General features: G+C 45.8%; 1 protein-coding gene across 6 annotated transcripts in view; it reads left to right on the top strand.

The window, feature by feature from the left end:
- The window catches only part of LOC141258698 (uncharacterized), a 134839-nt gene extending 111587 nt beyond the window's left edge, over positions 1-23252 (top strand). For all 6 annotated transcript variants that reach the window (XM_073673713.1, XM_073673711.1, XM_073673714.1 and 3 more), the window contains 2 exons: positions 14390-14513; positions 20735-23252. In XM_073673713.1, coding sequence (XP_073529814.1) covers positions 14390-14513; positions 20735-22818 — 2208 coding nt within the window. In that variant the 3' untranslated portion in view covers positions 22819-23252. The remainder of the gene's footprint in view (positions 1-14389; positions 14514-20734) is intronic.
- Positions 23253-24681: the final 1429 nt, after the last annotated feature.

Below are 24681 nucleotides of genomic sequence, written 5' to 3'. Positions count from 1 at the left end.
ATACACTGGAGGATTCTGGGTGATGAGAGGAGACTGCTGGGAGATTATACAGTATACACTGGAGGATTCTGGGTGATGAGAGGAGACTGCTGGGAGATTATACAGGATACACTGGAGGATTCTGGGTGATGAGAGGAGACTGCTGGGAGATTATACAGTATACACTGGAGGATTCTGGGTGATGAGCGGAGAGGAGACTGCTGGGAGATTATACAGTATACACTGGAGGATTCTGGGTGATGAGCGGAGACTGCTGGGAGATTATACAGTATACACTGGAGGATTCTGGGTGATGAGAGGAGACTGCTGGGAGATTATACAGGATACACTGGAGGATTCTGGGTGATGAGCGGAGACTGCTGGGAGATTATACAGTATACACTGGAGGATTCTGGGTGATGAGAGGAGAGCAGACTGCTGGGAGAGATTATACAGTATACACTGGAGGATTCTGGGTGATGAGAGGAGACTGCTGGGAGATTATACAGTATACACTGGAGGATTCTGGGTGATGAGCGGAGACTGCTGGGAGATTATACAGGATACACTGGAGGATTCTGGGTGATGAGAGGATACTGCTAGGATATTATACAGTATATACTGGAGGATTCTGGGTGATGAGAGGAGAGGAGACTGCTGGGATATTATACAGTATACACTGGAGGATTCTGGGTGATGAGAGGAGACTGCTGGGAGATTATACAGTATACTCTGGAGGATTCTGGGTGATGAGAGGAAACTGTTGGGAGATTATACAGTATACACTGGAGGATTCTGGGTGATGAGAGGAGACTGCTGGGAGATTATACAGTATACACTGGAGGATTCTGGGTGATGAGAGGAGACTGCTGGGAGATTATACAGTATACACTGGAGGATTCTGGGTGATGAGCGGAGAGGAGACTGCTGGGAGATTATACAGTATACACTGGAGGATTCTGGGTGATGAGCGGAGACTGCTGGGAGATTATACAGTATACACTGGAGGATTCTGGGTGATGAGAGGAGAGGAGACTGCTGGGAGATTATACAGTGTACACTGGAGGATTCTGGGTGATGAGAGGAGACTGCTGGGAGATTATACAGTATACACTGGAGGATTCTGGGTGATGAGAGGAGACTGCAGGGAGATTATACAGTATACACTGGAAGATTCTGGGTGATGAGAGGAGAGGAGACTGCAGGGAGATTATACAGTATACACTGGAGGATTCTGGGTGATGAAAGTAGACTGCTGGGAGATTATACAGTGTACACTGGAGGATTCTGGGTGATGAGAGGAGAGGAGACTTCTGGGAGATTATACAGTATACACTGGAGGATTCTGGGTGATGAGCGGTGACTTCTGGGAGATTTTACAGTATACACTGGAGGATTCTGGTTGATGAGAGGAAACTGCTTGGAGATTATACAGTATACACTGGAGGATTCTGGGTGATGAGAGGAGACTGCTGGGAGATTATACAGTATACACTGGAGGATTCTGGGTGATGAGCGGAGACTGCTGGGAGGTTATACAGGATACACTGGAGGATTCTGGGTGATGAGAGGAGAGGAGACTGCTGGGAGATTATACAGTATACACTGGAGGATTCTGGGTGATGAGAGGAGACTGCTTGGAGATTATACAGTATACACTGGAGGATTCTGGGTGATGAGAGGAGACTGCTGGGAGATTATACAGTATACACTGGAGGATTCTGGGTGATGAGAGGAGACTGCTGGGAGATTATACAGTATACACTGGAGGATTCTGGGTGATGAGCGGTGACTTCTGGGAGATTATACAGTATACACTGGAGGATTCTGGGTGATGAGAGGAGACTGCTGGGAGATTATACAGTATACACTGGAGGATTCTGGGTGATGAGCGGTGACTTCTGGGAGATTATACAGTATACACTGGAGGATTCTGGGTGATGAGCGGTGACTTCTGGGAGATTATACAGTATACACTGGAGGATTCTGGGTGATGAGCGGTGACTTCTGGGAGATTATACAGTACACTGGAGGATTCTTGGTGATGAGAGGAGACTGCTGGGAGATTATACAGTATACACTGGAGGATTCTGGGTGATGAGCGGTGACTTCTGGGAGATTATACAGTATACACTGGAGGATTCTGGGTGATGAGAGGAGACTGCTGGGAGATTATACAGTATACACTGGAGGATTCTGCGTGATGAGAGGAGACTGCTGGGAGATTATACAGGATACACTGGAGGATTCTGGGTGATGAGCGGTGACTTCTGGGAGATTATACAGTATACACTGGAGGATTCTGGGTGATGAGAGGAGACTGCTGGGAGATTATACAGTATACACTGGAGGATTCTGGGTGATGAGAGGAGACTGCTGGGAGATTATACAGTATTCACTGGAGGATTCTGGGTGATGAGAGGAGACTGCAGGGAGTTTATACAGTATACACTGGAGGATTCTGGGTGATGAGAGGAGACTGCTGGGAGATTATACAGTATACACTGGAGGATTCTGGGTGATGAGAGGAGACTGCTGGGAGATTATACAGTATACACTGGAGGATTCTGGGTGATGAGCAGAGAGGAGACTGCTGGGAGATTACACAGTATACACTGGAGGATTCTGGGTCATGAGAGGAGACTTCTGGGAGATTATACAGTATACACTGGAGGATTCTGGGTGATGAGCGGAGACTGCTGGGAGTTTATACACTATACACTGGAGGATTCTGGGTGATGAGAGGAGAGGAGACTGTTGGGAGATTATACAGTATACATTGGAGGATTCTGGGTGATGAGAGGAGAGGAGACTGCTGGGAGATTATACACTGGAGGATTCTGGGTGATGAGATGAGAGGAGACTGCTGGGAGAAAATACAGTATACACTGGAGGATTCTGGGTGATGAGAGGAGAGGAGACTGCTGGGAGATTATACAGTGTACACTGGAGGATTCTGGGTGATGAGAGGAGACTGCTGGGAGATTATACAGTATACACTGGAGGATTCTGGGTGATGAGAGGAGACTGCAGGGAGATTATACAGTATACACTGGAGGATTCTGGGTGATGAGAGGAGAAGAGACTGCAGGGAGATTATACAGTATACACTGGAGGATTCTGGGTGATGAGCGGAGAGGAGACTGCTGGGAGATTACACAGTATACACTGGAGGATTCTGGGTGTTGAGAGGAGACTTCTGGGAGATTATACAGTATACACTGGAGGATTCTGGGTGATGAGAGGAGAGGAGACTGCTGGGAGATTATACAGTATACATTGGAGGATTCTGGGTGATGAGAGGAGACTGCTGGGAGATTATACAGTATACACTGGAGAATTCTGGGTGATGAGATGAGAGGAGACTGCTGTGAGAAAATACAGTATACACTGGAGGATTCTGGGTGATGAGCGGTGACTTCTGGGAGATTATACAGTATAAACTGGAGGATTCTGAGTGATGAGCGGAGACTGCTGGGAGATTATATAGTATACACTGTAGAATTCTGGGTGATGAGAGGAGAGGAGACTGCTGGGAGATTATACAGTATACACTGGAGGATTCTGGGTGATGAGAGGAGACTGCAGGGAGATTATACAGTATACACTGGAGGATTCTGGGTGATGAGAGGAGAGGAGACTGCAGGGAGATTATACAGTATACACTGGAGGATTCTGGGTGATGAGCGGAGAGGAGACTGCTGGGAGATTACACAGTATACACTGGAGGATTCTGGGTGATGAGAGGAGACTTCTGGGAGATTATACAGTATACACTGGAGGATTCTGGGTGATGAGCGGAGACTGCTGGGAGTTTATACACTATACACTGGAGGATTCTGGGTGATGAGAGGAGAGGAGACTGCTGGGAGATTATACAGTATACATTGGAGGATTCTGGGTGATGAGAGGAGAGGAGACTGCTGGGAGATTATACAGTATACACTGGAGGATTCTGGGTGATGAGATGAGAGGAGACTGCTGGGAGAAAATACAGTATACACTGGAGGATTCTGGGTGATGAGAGGAGAGGAGACTGCTGGGAGATTATACAGTATACACTGGAGGATTCTGAGTGATGAGCGGAGACTGCTGGGAGATTATATAGTATACACTGTAGGATTCTGGGTGATGAGAGGAGAGGAGACTGCTGGGAGATTATACAGTATACACTGGAGGATTCTGGGTGATGAGAGGAGAGGAGACTGCTGGGAGATTATACAGTATACACTGAAGGATTCTGGGTGATGAGAGGAGACTGCTGGGAGATTATACAGTATACACTGGAGGATTCTGGGTGATGAGAGGAGAGGAGACTGCTGGGAGATTATACACTGGAGGATTCTGGGTGATGAGATGAGAGGAGACTGCTGGGAGAAAATACTGTATACACTGGAGGATTCTGGGTGATGAGAGGAGAGGAGACTGCTGGGAGATTATACAGTATACACTGGAGGATTCTGGGTGATGAGATGAGAGGAGACTGCTGGGAGAAAATACAGTATAAACTGGAGGATTCTGAGTGATGAGCGGAGACTGCAGGGAGATTATACAGTATACACTGGAGGATTCTGAGCGGAGACTGCTGGGAGATTATACAGTATACACTGTAGGATTCTGGGTGATGAGAGGAGAGGAGACTGCTGGGAGATTATACAGTATACACTGGAGGATTCTGGGTGATGAGCGGAGACTGCTGGGAGTTTATACACTATACACTGGAGGATTCTGGGTGATGAGAGGAGAGGAGACTGCTGGGAGATTATACAGTATACATTGGAGGATTCTGGGTGATGAGAGGAGAGGAGACTGCTGGGAGATTATACACTGGAGGATTCTGGGTGATGAGATGAGAGGAGACTGCTGGGAGAAAATACAGTATACACTGGAGGATTCTGGGTGATGAGAGGAGAGGAGACTGCTGGGAGATTATACAGTGTACACTGGAGGATTCTGGGTGATGAGAGGAGACTGCTGGGAGATTATACAGTATACACTGGAGGATTCTGGGTGATGAGAGGAGACTGCAGGGAGATTATACAGTATACACTGGAGGATTCTGGGTGATGAGAGGAGAGGAGACTGCAGGGAGATTATACAGTATACACTGGAGGATTCTGGGTGATGAGCGGAGAGGGGACTGCTGGGAGATTACACAGTATACACTGGAGGATTCTGGGTGATGAGAGGAGACTTCTGGGAGATTATACAGTATACACTGGAGGATTCTGGGTGATGAGCGGAGTCTGCTGGGAGTTTATACACTATACACTGGAGGATTCTGGGTGATGAGAGGAGCCTGCTGGGAGATTATACAGTATACACTGGAGGATTCTGGGTGATGAGAGGAGACTGCTGGGAGATTATACAGTATACATTGGAGGATTCTGGGTGATGAGAGGAGAGGAGACTGCTGGGAGATTATACAGTATACACTGGAGAATTCTGGGTGATGAGATGAGAGGAGACTGCTGGGAGAAAATACAGTATACACTGGAGGATTCTGGGTGATGAGAGGAGAGGAGACTGCTGGGAGATTATACAGTATACACTGGAGGATTCTGGGTGATGAGAGGAGACTGCAGGGAGATTATACAGTATACACTGGAGGATTCTGGGTGATGAGAGGAGAGGAGACTGCAGGGAGATTATACAGTATACACTGGAGGATTCTGGGTGATGAGCGGAGAGGAGACTGCTGGGAGATTACACAGTATACACTGGAGGATTCTGGGTGATGAGAGGAGACTTCTGGGAGATTATACAGTATACACTGGAGGATTCTGGGTGATGAGCGGAGACTGCTGGGAGTTTATACACTATACACTGGAGGATTCTGGGTGATGAGAGGAGAGGAGACTGCTGGGAGATTATACAGTATACATTGGATGATTCTGGGTGATGAGAGGAGAGGAGACTGCTGGGAGATTATACAGTATACACTGGAGGATTCTGGGTGATGAGATGAGAGGAGACTGCTGGGAGAAAATACAGTATACACTGGAGGATTCTGGGTGATGAGAGGAGAGGAGACTGCTGGGAGATTATACAGTATACACTGGAGGATTCTGAGTGATGAGCGGAGACTGCTGGGAGATTATATAGTATACACTGTAGGATTCTGGGTGATGAGAGGAGAGGACACTGCTGGGAGATTATACAGTATACACTGGAGGATTCTGGGTGATGAGAGGAGAGGAGACTGCTGGGAGATTATACACTGGAGGATTCTGGGTGATGAGAGGAGACTGCTGGGAGAAAATACTGTATACACTGGAGGATTCTGGGTGATGAGAGGAGAGGAGACTGCTGGGAGATTATACAGTATACACTGGAGGATTCTGGGTGATGAGAGGAGACTGCTGGGAGATTATACAGTATACACTGGAGGATTCTGAGCGGAGACTGCTGGGAGATTATACAGTATACACTGTAGGATTCTGGGTGATGAGAGGAGAGGAGACTGCTGGGAGATTATACAGTATACACTAGAGGATTTTGGGTGATGAGAGGAGAGGAGACTGCTGGGAGATTATACAGTATACACTGGAGGATTCTGGGTGATGAGAGGAGGCTGCTGGGAGATTATACAGTATACACTGTAGGATTCTGGATGATGAGAGGAGACTGCTGGGAGATTATACAGTATACACTGGAGGATTCTGGGTGATGACAGGAGACTGCTGGGAGATTATACAGTATACAATGGAGGATTCTGGATGATGAGAGGAGAGGAGACTGCTGGGAGATTATACAGTATACACTGGAGGATTCTGGGTGATGACAGGAGACTGCTGGGAGATTATACAGTATACACTGGAGGATTCTGGGTGATGAGAGGAGAGGAGACTGCTGGGAGATTATACAGTATACACTGGAGGATTCTGGGTGAGGAGAGGAGACTGCTGGGGGATTATACAGTATACACTGGAGGATTCTGGGTGATGAGCGGAGACTGCTGGGAAATTATACAGTATACACTGGAGGATTCTGGGTGATGAGACGAGACTGCTGGGAGATTATACAGTATACACTGGAGGATTCTGGGTGATGAGCGGAGACTGCTGGGAGGTTATACAGTATACACTGGAGGATTCTAGGTGATGAGAGGAGACTGCTGGGAGATTATACAGTATACACTGGAGGATTCTGGGTGATGAGCGGAGAGGAGACTGCTGGGAGATTATACAGTATACACTGGAGGATTCTGGGTGATGAGAGGAGACTGCTGGGAGATTATACAGTATACACTGGAGGATTCTGGGTGATGAGAGTAGACTGCTGGGAGATTATACAGTATACACTGGAGGATTCTGGGTGATGAGAGGAGAGGAGACTGCTGGGAGATTATACAGTATACACTGGAGGATTCTGGGTGATGAGAGGAGACTGCTGGGAGATTATACAGTATACACTGGATGATTCTGGGTGATGAGCGGTGACTTCTGGGAGATTATACAGTATACACTGGAGGATTCTGGGTGATGAGCGGTGACTTCTGGGAGATTTTACAGTATACACTGGAGGATTCTGGTTGATGAGAGGAAACTGCTTGGAGATTATACAGTATACACTGGAGGATTCTGGGTGATGAGAGGAGACTGCTGGGAGATTATACAGTATACACTGGAGGATTCTGGGTGATGAGCGGAGACTGCTGGGAGATTATACAGGATACACTGGAGGATTCTGGGTGATGAGAGGAGAGGAGACTGCTGGGAGATTATACAGTATACACTGGAGGATTCTGGGTGATGAGAGGAGACTGCTTGGAGATTATACAGTATACACTGGAGGATTCTGGGTGATGAGAGGAGACTGCTGGGAGATTATACAGTATTCACTGGAGGATTCTGGGTGATGAGAGGAGACTGCTGGGAGATTATTCAGTATACACTGGAGGATTCAGGGTGATGAGAGGAGTCTGCTGGGAGATTATACAGTATACACTGGAGGATTCTGGGTGATGAGCGGTGACTTCTGGGAGATTATACAGTATACACTGGAGGATTCTGGGTGATGAGCGGTGACTTCTGGGAGATTTTACAGTATACACTGGAGGATTCTGGTTGATGAGAGGAAACTGCTTGGAGATTATACAGTATACACTGGAGGATTCTGGGTGATGAGAGGAGACTGCTGGGAGATTATACAGTATACACTGGAGGATTCTGGGTGATGAGAGGAGACTGCTGGGAGATTATACAGTATACTCTGGAGGATTCTGGGTGATGAGAGGAGACTGCTGGGAGATTATACAGTATACTCTGGAGAATTCTGGGTGATGAGCGGAGACTGCTGGGAGATTATACAGTATACACTGGAGGATTCTGGGTGATGAGAGGAGACTGCTGGGAGATTATACAGTATACTCTGGAGGATTCTGGGTGATGAGCGGAGACTGCTGGGAGATTATACAGGATACACTGGAGGATTCTGGGTGATGAGAGGAGAGGAGACTGCTGGGAGTTTATACAGTATATACTGGAGGATTCTGGGTGATGAGAGGAGACTGCTTGGAGATTATACAGTATACACTGGAGGATTCTGGGTGATGAGAGGAGACTGCTGGGAGATTATACAGTATTCACTGGAGGATTCTGGGTGATGAGAGGAGACTGCTGGGAGATTATTCAGTATACACTGGAGGATTCTGGGTGATGAGAGGAGTCTGCTGGGAAATTATACAGTATACACTGGAGGATTCTGGGTGATGAGTGGAGACTACTGGGAGATTATACAGTATACACTGGAGGATTCTGGGTGATGAGCGGTGACTTCTGGGAGATTATACAGTATACACTGGAGGATTCTGGGTGATGAGAGGAGAGGAGACTGCTGGGAGATTATACAGTATACACTGGAGGATTCTGGGTGAGGAGAGGAGACTGCTGGGGGATTATACAGTATACACTGGAGGATTCTGGGTGATGAGCGGAGACTGCTGGGAAATTATACAGTATACACTGGAGGATTCTGGGTGATGAGACGAGACTGCTGGGAGATTATACAGTATACACTGGAGGATTCTGGGTGATGAGCGGAGACTGCTGGGAGGTTATACAGTATACACTGGAGGATTCTAGGTGATGAGCGGAGAGGAGACTGCTGGGAGATTATACAGTATACACTGGAGGATTCTGGGTGATGAGAGGAGACTGCTGGGAGATTATACAGTATACACTGGAGGATTCTGGGTGATGAGAGTAGACTGCTGGGAGATTATACAGTATACACTGGAGGATTCTGGGTGATGAGAGGAGAGGAGACTGCTGGGAGATTATACAGTATACACTGGAGGATTCTGGGTGATGAGAGGAGACTGCTGGGAGATTATACAGTATACACTGGAGGATTCTGGGTGATGAGCGGTGACTTCTGGGAGATTATACAGTATACACTGGAGGATTCTGGGTGATGAGCGGTGACTTCTGGGAGATTTTACAGTATACACTGGAGGATTCTGGTTGATGAGAGGAAACTGCTTGGAGATTATACAGTATACACTGGAGGATTCTGGGTGATGAGAGGAGACTGCTGGGAGATTATACAGTATACTCTGGAGGATTCTGGGTGATGAGCGGAGACTGCTGGGAGATTATACAGGATACACTGGAGGATTCTGGGTGATGAGAGGAGAGGAGACTGCTGGGAGATTATACAGTATACACTGGAGGATTCTGGGTGATGAGAGGAGAGGAGACTGCTGGGAGATTATACAGTATACACTGGAGGATTCTGGGTGATGAGAGGAGACTGCTTGGAGATTATACAGTATACACTGGAGGATTCTGGGTGATGAGAGGAGACTGCTGGGAGATTATACAGTATTCACTGGAGGATTCTGGGTGATGAGAGGAGACTGCTGGGAGATTATTCAGTCTACACTGGAGGATTCAGGGTGATGAGAGGAGTCTGCTGGGAAATTATACAGTATACACTGGAGGATTCTGGGTGATGAGTGGAGACTGCTGGGAGATTATACAGTATACACTGGAGGATTCTGGGTGATGAGCGGTGACTTCTGGGAGATTATACAGTATACACTGGAGGATTCTGGGTGATGAGCGTTGACTTCTGGTAGATTTTACAGTATACACTGGAGGATTCTGGTTGATGAGAGGAAACTGCTTGGAGATTATACAGTATACACTGGAGGATTCTGGGTGATGAGAGGAGACTGCTGGGAGATTATACAGTATACTCTGGAGGATTCTGGGTGATGAGAGGAGACTGCTGGGAGATTATACAGTATACTCTGGAGAATTCTGGGTGATGAGCGGAGACTGCTGGGAGATTATACAGTATACACTGGAGGATTCTGGGTGATGAGAGGAGACTGCTGGGAGATTATACAGTATACTCTGGAGGATTCTGGGTGATGAGCGGAGACTGCTGGGAGATTATACAGGATACACTGGAGGATTCTGGGTGATGAGAGGAGACTGCTGGGAGATTATACAGCATTCACTGGAGGATTCTGGGTGATGAGAGGAGACTGCTGGGAGATTATTCAGTATACACTGGAGGATTCTGGGTGATGAGAGGAGTCTGCTGGGAAATTATACAGTATACACTGGAGGATTCTGGGTGATGAGTGGAGACTGCTGGGAGATTATACAGTATACACTGGAGGATTCTGGGTGATGAGCGGTGACTTCTGGGAGATTATACAGTATACACTGGAGGATTCTGGGTGATGAGAGGAGACTGCTGGGAGATTATACAGTACACTGGAGGATTCTGCGTGATGAGAGGAGACTGCAGGGAGCTTATACAGTATACACTGGAGGATTCTGGGTGATAAGCGGTGATTTCTGGGAGATTATACAGTATACACTGGAGGATTCTGGGTGATGAGAGGAGAGGAGACTGCTGGGAGATTATACAGTATTCACTGGAGGATTCTGGGTGATGAGAGGAGACTGCAGGGAGCTTATACAGTATACACTGGAGGATTCTGGGTGATGAGAGGAGAGGAGACTGCAGGGAGATTATACAGTATACACTGGAGGATTCTGGGTGATGAGCGGAGAGGAGACTGCTGGGAGATTACACAGTATACACTGGAGGATTCTGGGTGATGAGAGGAGACTGCAGGGAGCTTATACAGTATACACTGGAGGATTCTGGGTGATGAGAGGAGAGGAGACTGCAGGGAGCTTATACAGTATACACTGGAGGATTCTGGGTGATGAGCGGAGAGGAGACTGCTGGGAGATTACACAGTATACACTGGAGGATTCTGGGTGATAAGCGGTGATTTCTGGGAGATTATACAGTATACACTGGAGGATTCTGGGTGATGAGAGGAGAGGAGACTGCTGGGAGATTATACAGTATTCACTGGAGGATTCTGGGTGATGAGAGGAGACTGCAGGGAGCTTATACAGTATACACTGGAGGATTCTGGGTGATGAGAGGAGAGGAGACTGCAGGGAGATTATACAGTATACACTGGAGGATTCTGGGTGATGAGCGGAGAGGAGACTGCTGGGAGATTACACAGTATACACTGGAGGATTCTGGGTGATGAGAGGAGACTTCTGGGAGATTATACAGTATACACTGGAGGATTCTGGGTGATGAGCGGAGACTGCTGGGAGTTTATACACTATACACTGTAGGATTCTGGGTGATGAGAGGAGAGGAGACTGCTGGGAGATTATACAGTATACATTGGAGGATTCTGGGTGATGAGAGGAGAGGAGACTGCTGGGAGATTATACACTGGAGGATTCTGGGTGATGAGATGAGAGGAGACTGCTGGGAGAAAATACAGTATACACTGGAGGATTCTGGGTGATGAGAGGAGAGAAGACTGCTGGGAGATTATACAGTATACACTGGAGGATTCTGGGTGATGAGAGGAGACTGCTGGGAGATTATACAGTATACACTGGAGGATTCTGGGTGATGAGAGGAGACTGCAGGGAGATTATACAGTATACACTGGAGGATTCTGGGTGATGAGAGGAGAGGAGACTTCTGGGAGATTATACAGTATACACTGGAGGATTCTGGGTGATGAGCGGAGAGGAGACTGCTGGGAGATTACACAGTATACACTGGAGGATTCTGGGTGATGAGAGGAGACTTCTGGGAGATTATACAGTATACACTGGAGGATTCTGGGTGATGAGCGGAGACTGCTGGGAGTTTATACACTATACACTGGAGGATTCTGGTTGATGAGAGGAGAGGAGACTGCTGGGAGATTATACACTGGAGGATTCTGGGTGATGAGATGAGAGGAGACTGCTGGGAGAAAATACTGTATACACTGGAGGATTCTGGGTGATGAGAGGAGAGGAGACTGCTGGGAGATTATACAGTATACACTGGAGGATTCTGGGTGATGAGAGGAGACTGCAGGGAGATTATACAGTATACACTGGAGGATTCTGGGTGATGAGCGGAGACTGCTGGGAGATTATACAGTATACACTGTAGGATTCTGGGTGATGAGAGGAGAGGAGACTGCTGGGAGATTATACAGTATACACTAGAGGATTCTGGGTGATGAGAGGAGAGGAGACTGCTGGGAGATTATACAGTATACACTGGAGGATTCTGGGTGATGAGAGGAGACTGCTGGGAGATTATACAGTATACACTGTAGGATTCTGGATGATGAGTGAAGACTGCTGGGAGATTATACAGTATACACTGGAGGATTCTGGGTGATGAGCGGAGACTGCTGGGAGTTTATACACTATACACTGGAGGATTCTGGGTGATGAGAGGAGAGGAGACTGCTGGGAGATTATACAGTATACACTGGAGGATTCTGGGTGATGAGATGAGAGGAGACTGCTGGGAGAAAATACAGTATACACTGGAGGATTCTGGGTGATGAGAGGAGAGGAGACTGCTGGGAGATTATACAGTATACACTGGAGGATTCTGAGTGATGAGCGGAGACTGCTGGGAGATTATACAGTGTACACTGGAGGATTCTGGGTGATGAGAGGAGAGGAGACTGCTGGGAGATTATACAGTATACACTGGAGGATTCTGGGTGATGAGAGGAGAGGAGACTGCTGGGAGATTATACAGTATACACTGGAGGATTCTGGGTGATGAGAGGAGACTGCTGGGAGATTATACAGTATACACTGGAGGATTCTGGGTGATGAGAGGAGAGGAGACTGCTGGGAGATTATACACTGGAGGATTCTTTGTGATGAGATGAGAGGAGACTGCTGGGAGAAAATACTGTATACACTGGAGGATTCTGGGTGATGAGAGGAGAGGAGACTGCTGGGAGATTATACAGTATACACTGGAGGATTCTGGGTGATGAGAGGAGACTGCAGGGAGATTATACAGTATACTCTGGAGGATTCTGGGTGATGAGCGGAGACTGCTGGGAGATTATACAGTATACACTGGAGGATTCTGGGTGATGAGATGAGAGGAGACTGCTGGGAGATTATACAGTATACACTAGAGGATTCTGGGTGATGAGAGGAGAGGAGACTGCTGGGAGATTATACAGTATACACTGGAGGATTCTGGGTGATGAGAGGAGACTGCTGGGAGATTATACAGTATACACTGGAGGATTCTGGATGATGAGTGGAGACTGCTGGGAGATTATACAGTATACACTGGAGGATTCTGGGTGATGACAGGAGACTGCTGGGAGATTATACAGTATACACTGGAGGATTCTGGGTGATGAGAGGAGAGGAGACTGCTGGGAGATTATACAGTATACACTGGAGGATTCTGGGTGAGGAGAGGAGACTGCTGGGGGATTATACAGTATACACTGGAGGATTCTGGGTGATGAGCGGAGACTGCTGGGAAATTATACAGTATACACTGGAGGATTCTGGGTGATGAGAGGAGACTGCTGGGAGATTATACAGTATACACTGGAGGATTCTGGGTGATGAGCGGAGACTGCTGGGAGATTATACAGTATACACTGGAGGATTCTGGGTGATGAGAGGAGAGGAGACTGCTGGGAGATTATACAGTATACACTGGAGGATTCTGGGTGAGGAGAGGAGACTGCTGGGGGATTATACAGTATACACTGGAGGATTCTGGGTGATGAGCGGAGACTGCTGGGAAATTATACAGTATACACTGGAGGATTCTGGGTGATGAGAGGAGACTGCTGGGAGATTATACAGTATACACTGGAGGATTCTGGGTGATGAGCGGAGACTGCTGGGAGATTATACAGTATACACTGGAGGATTCTGGGTGATGAGAGGAGAGGAGACTGCTGGGAGATTATACAGTATATACTGGAGGATTCTAGGTGATGAGAGGAGACTGCTGGGAGATTATACAGTATACACTGGAGGATTCTGGGTGATGAGAGGAGACTGCTGTGAGATTATACAGTATACACTGGAGGATTCTGGGTGATGTCGTTCTCGTTGGTTGTCAGGTTCCTCTCCGGTGTCAGGACCTCGCTCTCTATTTCTCCATGGAGGAGTGGGATTATGTAGGAGGACACTGGGATCAGTATCAGGACGTTGTGGTGGAGGAGCACCGGCCTCTGGTGTCACCAGGTAAGAGGAGACCTCAGTCATTTCTTTGTGGTTGTTGTGGCCGTTTCTGTGGTCGGTGCTGGCAGATGTAGTTCATCCTCACCACTGTCCCAGGCCGTGCAGACACGTGTCTGTAATTACCGATTAGTATAATTATTGATATTTGGTTGTAAGATGAATTCGCCTGTGGCTGAATGAGCACTGATGATGATGATGGAAGAGGAGCAGGTCTGTTCTGGGACGGGGTCTGGAGGTTCAGGGGTCTGCCTTCTTCTACCCCTGATGATTGATGAGAACTTGTCAGACACAGGTACTGGGGAAGGAAGGACCATAGGGGGATCCCATATTCCGCACCTTCTATTCCCCTGGTGATCCGGGGATTTGCCCTTAATGTGCATTGGATTCCATAACATTTCTTCTAGATCCTCCATCCTGGATCAGAGGTGGGACATGGAGGGGCCTTTATACCCACCGCGACTGTGAAGTAGAAAGCTGTGGATTTGTTGTGAGCACCGCAGTATGTCCATAATGTATATCTTAGTGTGATGGGCTGAAAGTGAAGTTCGAGGAAGCATCGGGCCACTCAAAAGAAGCACTGACATCTGTTTGGAGAATGTCTTGGAGGGAGACGCACCTTTCAAAAGGGGTCTCTCAGATGTCCTTTTTTTTCTAAGAGAAACCACCAGAAAGTACTACATATAAATAGAAAATGGGAATTATGTGCTAAAACCTTATGTCATTAATGTATGTGATAGATGATTTTAGATCATAGTAGAGAGATTCTATCATTTTCTGAAACTTTAAGGGGATTGACAAGTCTAGAGGTGAGAGACTAACCCTGGTGAGATTGAGAGGACAAGTCTAGAGGTGAGCGACTAACCCTGGTGAGATTGAGAGGACAAGTCTAGAGATAAGAGGCTAACCTTAATGAAAGTGAGATGACAATACTAGCGGTGTCCCCACTGGCCCTATACATGCTAAGATGTCCCACAAAGCTTTGTGTGCACAGTATGATGTCCCCCACATCTCCCTTTTACAGAGTATAATGTTACCACTGCTTCCCACATAATATGATGGACCCCACACCTTCCTACACATTTTGATCGACCCTGCTGCCCCCCATACACAGTATAATGGATCCCACAGCCGCCCAGGTCCTATACCAGTGGTCCCCAACCTTTTTTGCACCAGGGACCGGCTTGAAGCAAGATCATTTTTCCATGGCCCAGCAAGGAGGGGGTGGGGTGGGCGGGGCTTTGGTCATATGGGGGCGGGGTAATGGAGGGATTTGGAGTTTAGTGCATACTTATCATATAGTGTAGACCAGGTCCCCGCCAGAAGCTATGCCAGGAGCCCCACATAATGTGCTGTGCCAGGAGCCGCATCACTGAGGCCCCATCACGCCCTGCAGCAGGACAGGGCAGCTGTCCTGACAGCTGCTGTTCAGCTGCATTTACTTCATCCCAGGGGCGGACACAGACTGTAGTGGGCCCCTGTGCAAGAAATTTTTGGGGGCCCCCCCCGCCCTTCATAAGGCAACAAAGTTATGTAAACATAACCCCCCCATGTGCATCTCTCACCCCCCCATGTGCAGCTCACCCCCGTGCATCTCTCATCCCCCTCCGTGCATCTCTCATCCCCCTCCGTGCATCTCTCATCCACCCCCCGTGCATCTCTCATCCCCTCCGTGCATCTCTCATCCCCCCCGTGCATCTCTCATCCCCCCCGTGCATCTCTCATCCCCCCCGTGCATCTCTCATCCCCCCCGTGCATCTCACCCCCCCGTGCATCTCACCCCCCCGTGCATCTCTCACCCCCCCGTGCATCTCTCATCCACCCCCCGTGCATCTCTCACCCCCCCGTGCATCTCTCATCCACCCCCCGTGCATCTCTCATCCACCCCCCGTGCATCTCTCATCCCCCCCGTGCATCTCTCATCCCCCCCGTGCATCTCTCATCCCCCCCGTGCATCTCTCACCCCCCCGTGCATCTCTCATCTCTCCCCTCCCTCCCATGTGCATCTCTCATCTCTCCCCTCCCCCCATGTGCATCTCTCATCTCTCCCCTCCCCCCATGTGGATCTCTTATCTCTCCCCTCCCCCCATGTGGATCTCTCATCTCTCCCCTCCCCCATGTGCATCTCTCATCTCTCCCCTCCCCCCCCATGTGGATCTCTCATCTCTCCCCTCCCCCATGTGCATCTCTCATCTCTCCCCTCCCCCCCATGTGGATCTCTCATCTCTCCCCTCCCCCATGTGCATCTCTCATCTCTCCCCTCCCCCCATGTGCATCTCCCATTCCCCCCACTCCTAGTTAATTGTATTTAAAAAAAAATAAAACTTGTTATACTTACCCCCATGCGATCCCTGCAGAATCCTGGCGCTCGTCCAAATCGCTGACACCAGGTTCTCCTGACTTCCGGCCATGCGACGGCGCCGTCACATGACCGGAAGTCAGGGGAATCATGAAGGTGCTGCCGCAGCAGCGCAGCGCTAAGATGTCCCGGACCCGGCGCTTAGCATGCGGCCGGGGGCCCCATGAGGAGAGAGACGCACAAGAGGGGGGCTCCGAGGGGGCTCCTACCGGCCGGGCCCCATACTGGAGTCAGGGCAGTCATGCCCTGATGGCGGCCCTGCTGGAGGCTGGAGGGGCCCCCTCTCCCCGCGGACCGGCTGAAAAACCCCAACGGCCCGGTCCTGGTCCGCGAACTGGCGGTTGGGGACCTCTGTCCTATACGACCCATAGAATATAGCCCCCCAAGCGTCAGCCGGACGTGAAATGGCCGTCGTCCTCTCTCGCTCCCCTGCATTTACTCCCTGTTTTTACCTGCTTGCCGCATGTTTTTCAGGATTGTCCATATACAGTTGTGCTCAAAAGTTTACATACCCCGGCAGAATTTTTCCTTTCTTGGCCTTGTTTCAGAGAATAAGAATGATAACAAAAAAACTTTTTCTCCGCTCATGGTTATTGGTTGGGTGAAGCCATTTATTGTCAAGCTACTGTGTTTTTTCTTTTTAAATCCTAATGACAACCAAAAAAATCCAAATGACCCTGATCAAAAGTTCCCATACCCTAGTTCTTAAACCCGTGTATTGCCCCTTCTAACATCAATGACAGCTTGAAGTCTTTTGTGGTAGTTGTGGATGAGGTTCTTTATTTTCTCAGATGGTAAAGCTGCCCATTCTACTTGGCAAAAAGCCTCCAGTTCCTGTAAATTCCTGGGCTGTCTAGCATGAACTTGAGATCTCCCCTGTGGCTCAATGATATTGAGGTCAAGAGACTGAGATGGCCACTCCAGAATCTTCACTTTGTTCTGCTGTAGCCAATGACTGGTTGACTTGGCTTTGTGTTTTGGATCGTTGTCATGTTGGAACGTCCAAGTACGTCCCATGCGCAGCTTCCGGCCTGATGAATGCAATTTTGCCTCCAGTATTTGCTGATAATGTGCTGCATTCATCTTTCCTTCAACTTTTACCAAGTTTCCTGTGCCTTTGTAGCTCACACATCCCCAAAACATCAGCGATCCACCTTCGTGCTTTACAGTAGGAATGGTGTTCCTTTCATCATAGGTCTTGTTGACCTCTCTCCAAATGTAACGTTTAAGGTAGTGGCTAAAAAGTTACATTTTGGTCTCATCTCTCCAAATTGCCTTGTTCCAGAAGTTTTGAGGCTTGTCTCTGTGCTGTTTGGCGTATTGTAGGTGAGATACTTTGTGACATTTGTGTAACGACTAACGCCATTCGTATGTGGATGTAAGTGAGATACGGCGCTGCTATGAGTGACTCCGACCCCGATATGATACCAATCTAACTTCTTTTTTTATAACTTACAATAAATGACAGTATTACACTTCAAAAACAAGATATGGGCCACAACAGCAACAACCACAAAATACAACTTATACAGCCTGAGAGATCCCAAGTGTCAGCTTCACACTAAGGAGCAGGAATATTCTCAGGCTATACCACTCCCAACCTTATCCGGCACAGGGCCTACCCGTAATTCTTCGTTACAATAGAATCCGGATACCCTGTTTTCCCCTTGATAAATAGATATACATATATATTTACACGACTAATCACTTGAACCAACACAAAATGTACACAGTGCACTGTCCTCTTTGTGAGCGCTCAGGGCGGACGCCCTAATGGAATATCCTCAAACAGAAAACAACTGGACTTGTTATTCTGACGTCCAGCCACAAGATTTGATCAGCTTCCCAGGTCACCAATTTCTCTGTTAGAGGAGCAGAAACAGGTTCAGATCAATCCCAGTATTATTTCACGGAGCTCTCCTATAGCATCCACGTTTACCAGACTCTCGATATACTGGAGCTCACACAGTCTCCATCAATCCATCTATATTCTCATTAATAGCGATGTTCCTTGTGAAGCTGTGAATCCTATCTAGCTCTCCCTAACTAACTAAACAGTCGGTGACCGGTCACACATTAGAGTTTACTCACGGAGCCTCTCCCTCTGTATCACACTGTCCAATATGGGTCACTTTTAGGCTCCCAGTCCTCCGTGTCTCTCCCGCAGGACCTCTCCTTCAAAATCACCTCACGCCAACGACCGTTTTTTCTACTTCCTGTTTTCAGTGTTTTCTTCTCTTGTTCAATGGTGACCGCTAGTGGCCGAACTAAGTCTTTGCGGCATCATATCTTATAACAGAAAATATTAACATACTACACTTGCGCAGTAATGGTTTTCTTCTGGCGACTCGACCATGCAGGCCATTTTTCTTCAAGTGCCTCCATATTGTGCATCTTGAAACAGCCACACCGCTAGTTTTCAGAGAGTCCTGAATTTCAGCTAATGTTATTTGTGGATTTTTTCTTTGCATACCGAACAATTTTCCTGGCAGTTGTGGCCGAAATTTTTGTTGGTCTACCTGACCGTGGTTTGTTTTTTACAGAGACCCTGATTTTTCATTTGTTAATCACAGGTTGAACGCTGCTGACTGGCATTATCAATTCCTTGGATATCTTTCTGTATCTCTTTCCTGTCTTATACAGTTCAACTACGTTTTCCCTTAGATCCGTTGCCAATATTTTTGCTTTCCCCATAACTCACAATCCAGGAACGTTAGTGGCTGGATGAAAGATGCAAGAATCTGTCTGGATCCCAGAAACTCACTCAGCTTTTATGCACACGCACTGATTACAAGAAAACAGGTCACAAGTGAGGATGTTACCTTTAGTAGCCATTCAAACCCATTTGTGTCAAATTCTGTGCATGTTATTACTCCAAAATCACCAGGGTATGTGAACTTCTGATCAGGGTCATTTGGATGTTCTTGGTTGTCATGAAGATTTAAAAAGAGAAAACACAGTAGTTTGACAATAAATGGCTTCACTCAACCAATAACCATGAGTAGAAAAAAAGTTGACTTTTAAGCCAAGAAAGATCTGGTGACTGCTGCTTCCCACATTTCTTCATATTGATGTCTGTTTTGAACTATAGCTTATGTACCACTGCAAAAGATCTTATGTAACTACTGATATTGAGATTATCACTTGAGCTGGTTTCATTGGTGCCAGTATACTTCTAAAGTCTCCCATTTGAAGATAAAAATAAAACTACTCACCTAACCTTGTTCCCTCCAATGCACTGCTTCACTCTGTACACTGTGTCAACTGTGGCTCCGCGCAGTGGGTGATCTCTAGTGATATCATTGTGTTTGCTGTGCTAAGACTCAACCAACCGAGTTGAAAGGTGGCACAAGGAACAGATTGCTCCCAGTTCTACCATTGTGTTCAACGGCATCTGTATCAGTAGTATCTACATCATGCTGGTCCCAAATTCCCTTTAAGATCATATTAACAAAGGGCAGGATTCCTTTCATCAGGCATGCAGAGTCATTTTTTGTGAACATGTGGTGCCGCATTCTGCACGCCTGATGAGAAGAAGCTGTCACTACCGGATCAAGTTGTAGAACTTTACGCAACAAAATCCACAGCATGTTCACCTTCTCTAAAGGGCTGAAGTCCCTTTGTGGAAGAATAGGTGACCAGTTGGGAAAGAGACCAAAAAATTTACAACACAATGGTGAAGATTTCTTGACCCCTTATTAATATGGGACGTACATACAACTTACATGGTGGGTGCCGGTGTTTCGAACTTGCTCAGGAGCTTACTGCACCAATAATAACGTGAATTTCCAGTCTAATAGGAATGTTTGGAAATTTGTCTAAGTTGTTGTTGAAAACAAATAATGAAATCTATTTTTATTTCTAACAGAAAATTCAAGTAAGAGTTCTGAAGGAAATGTCCCGATATCGCTAAAATATAATGTAAAAAATGAAGAAATCTTGTATCAGTCTTCAGAAGAAAATCTTTTTACCGTTAATGTACGTCCAGAACATCTTGTTAAAGATATGAGAATTCACACAAGAGCGAAGCCGTATTCATGTTCAGAATGTTTAAAATGTTTCCCAACTAAGTCTCATCTAGTTACACATGAAAGAATTCACACAGGAGAAAAGCCGTATTCATGTTCAGAATGTGGGAAATGTTTTAGAACTAAGTATATGCTGCTTACACATGAAAGAATTCACACAGGAGAGAAGCCGCATTCATGTTCAGAATGTGGGAAATGTTTTGCAGAAAAGTGGAATCTTGTTAGACATCGAAGAATTCACACAGGGGAGAAGCCGTATTCATGTTCAGAATGTGGGAAATGTTTTATAAACAAACATAGTCTTATTGAACATCAGAGATTACATACAGGAGAAAGGCTGTTTTCATGTTCAGAATGTGGGAAATGTTTTTCCAGAAAATCACACCTTGTTAAACACAAGAAAACTCACATTCGAGAGAAGCCATTTTTATGTCCAGAATGTGGAAAATGTTTTACACAAAAATCAAATCTTGTTAGCCATCAGATAATTCACACAGGAGAGAAACCATATTCATGTTCTGAATGTGCAACATGTTTTGCAAAGAAAGCTTTTCTTATTAGGCATGAGAGAATTCATATAGAAGAAAGGCTGTTTTCATGTTCAATATGTGGAAAATGTTATACTGCAAAATCAGATCTTGTTAGACATGAGAGTAGTCACACAGGAGAGAAGCCGTATTCATGCTCAGAATGTAAGAAATACTTTTCATACAAAAGTCATCTTATTAGACATCAGAGAAGACACACAGGAGAGAAGCCGTATTCATGTTCAGAATGTGGAAAATGTTATACTGCAAAATTACATCTTGTTAGACATGAGAGAAGTCACACAGGAGAGAAGCCGTATTCATGTTCAGAATGTCATAAAGTATTTAGACGTAAATCAAGTCTTACTGCTCATGAGAGAATTCACACAGGAAATGCATATACATGTTCAGAATGCGGAAAATTCTTTATGAGTAAAGCAAATCTTATTACTCATGTGAAAATGCACACAGGAGAAAAGCCATATTTATGCTCAGAATGTGGGAAATGTTTTACTGCAAAATCACATCTTGTTATACATCAGAGAATTCACACAGGAGAGAAGCCGTATTCATGTTCAGAATGTGGAAAATGTTATACTGCAAAATCACTTCTTGTTAGACATGAGAGAAGTCACACAGGAGAGAAGCCGTATTCATGTTCAGAATGTGGAAAATGTTTTACTGCAAAATCACTTCTTGCTAGACATGAGAGAAGACACACAGGAGAGAAGCCGTATTCATGTTCACAATGTGGGAAATGTTATACTGCAAAATTACATCTTGTTAGACATGAGAGAAGTCACACAGGAGAGAAGCCGTATTCATGTTCAAAATGTCATAAAGTATTTAGATGTAAATCAAGTCTTACTGCTCATGAGAGAATTCACACAGGAAATGCATATACATGTTCAGAATGTGGAAAATTCTTTATGAGTAAACCAAATCTTATTTCTCATGTGAAAATGCACACAGAAGAAAAGCTGTATTCATGCTCAGAATGCGGAAAATTCTTTATGAGAAAATCAAATCTAATTAATCATGTGAAAATGCACACAGAAGAAAAGCCGTATTCATGTTCAGAATGTGGGAAATGTTTTCATACTGAAGCTTTGCTAAGTTCTCATCTAAGAGATCACACTGGAGAGAATCCGGTTACATGTAGCGAATGTGGGCTCTGTTTTATATATGAATCAAGTCTTCTCAGACATAAGAAAGTTCATGTTCAGAGTGTGGAAAATGTTTCTATAAACGAATCATTTCCGGTCAAACATCAGAGAAGTTACACAGTGGAGAAGCCGTATTCATGCTCCGAATGTGGGAAATGCTTTATTAGCAAAGACAAACTCCATAGTCATCAGAGAAGTCGCACACTGGGGGGAAGCTGTTTTGCTGTTTAATATGAAAAAATGTTTTATAAAGCGGATTATATTACTGTTTTACAAGTCAAAAATCTTATTTATACACATTCAACTTTTTTATGAAATACACTGGTTCCGCCGAACACCTAAATTACATTTACCTGAGGTCATCTTGTGACATTGATCCCTTGAAGTCAAGAATTATGGACATAAACAAAAAAGAAACATACAGTGCCTTGAAAGAGTCTTCATATCCAGTGAACTTTTCAGAATTTTTTCATGTTACACCGACAAGCTGAAATGTATTTTATTGGGATTTTATGTGCTACCAGCACTAAGTAACAAGTATTTGTGAAGTGTAAAGGAAATTATACAGGGTTTTCTAAATATTCTAAAAATATAAATCTGAAATTGAGACTTGCATTTGTATTCAGCCCACTGTAGCCTGACAAATATCAGAAGCCTGACAAAAATGAGGAAGTATAAGAAATATGAAAATAGTTTATTTCAAAAGTTACATATAATACTGTGATACATACAATAAATATGGATCAGTGAGAAGGGCAATATAAAAAATGATCATAAGGGAACAAGTATAGAAAAAATTCTGTATGATGAGACAAAATAAGATCTCAAAACCCGAGCTCCCAACTAGTATGCAGATAAAACTTAATTAGCATATAGGTATACATAGCAAATGGAATCCATACAGCAACAGCAGGTTCACTGAGATGAAATTCTCAATTAGAATATAGAGGCATACAATGCAATACCAATTTATTAAGTAATAGTAACTAAGTAGAACTACAACAATATAAGCCACTGTTGCTGGAGTACCTCTAAAAAGTACACCAAAACAATATTCACCTTAATATCGCATGGCACCTGCTGTGGTGGGTCCCTCCCCTTTGATGGGAGGGAGGAAGTAAGGAAATGCATCATCCTCCCCGTCACCGCGGCAACTCTGCACGGCCCACAACGCCACACAGGCGCAGCTGGGGTGTCACGTGGGGTGGGCTCCGGCCGTCACGGTCACGTTGGTGCCAGATCATCCCCAATGGCGCGCCAATTCTCTGCGTGAATATTCCCGGGACACTTAAATAGGAACCAATTTTAATCATAGCCACGCCCCCTGATGAAGCTGTGAGGCAAAACGCGCCTCGAGGCGCCCAGCAGATCCTACTCCCGAGCCCCACACGCACTGACCACATGTCTCTAGGTAATTTTATCTTATAGTTTGACTACTGACATATGGTCTCTACTGCTTAAGCCCCAATGGTTATTCATACTGGTTAGGGTTGTTTACTTTGCATTAGGTATATACCATACCACCACAGCAGGTGCCATGCGATCCTATTAAGGTGAATATTGTTTTGGTGTACTTTTTGGAGCTATTCCAGCAACAGTGGCTTATATTGTTGTAGTTCTACTTAGCTACTATTACTTAATAAATTGGTATTGCATTGTATGCCTCTATATTCTAATTGAGAATTTCATCTCAGTGAACCTGCTGTTGCTGTATGGATTCCATTTGCTATGTATACCTATATGCTAATTAAGTTTTATCTGCATACTAGTTGGGAGCTCGGGTTTTGAGATCTTATTTTGTCTCATCATATGGAATTTTTTCTATACTTGTTCCCCTATGATCAATTTTTATATTGCCCTTCTCACTGAACCATATTTATTGTATGTATCATAGCATTATATGTAACTTTTGAAATGAACTTTTTTGAGATTTCTTCTATTTCCTCATTTTTGTCAGGCTTCTGATATTAATCTCGTATGAGAGAGAGCTTTATGATTCCACCTTTAGACTAATAGCTGCCCTGTTGGTTTTTCGCTTAAGCATGCAATTGCCTTCCTCTGATGACGTTACAAGGGAGAAACGCGCCGGGAGGC

The sequence above is a fragment of the Phyllobates terribilis genome, unplaced genomic scaffold (genome assembly GCF_046119375.1).
Source record: "Phyllobates terribilis strain yellow unplaced genomic scaffold, ASM4611937v1 Scaffold_3__8_contigs__length_932513732, whole genome shotgun sequence".
Taxonomy (NCBI): domain Eukaryota; kingdom Metazoa; phylum Chordata; class Amphibia; order Anura; family Dendrobatidae; genus Phyllobates; species Phyllobates terribilis.
The sequence above is the reverse complement of the archived record's forward strand: the minus strand, read 5'-3'. Positions and strand labels throughout refer to the sequence as shown.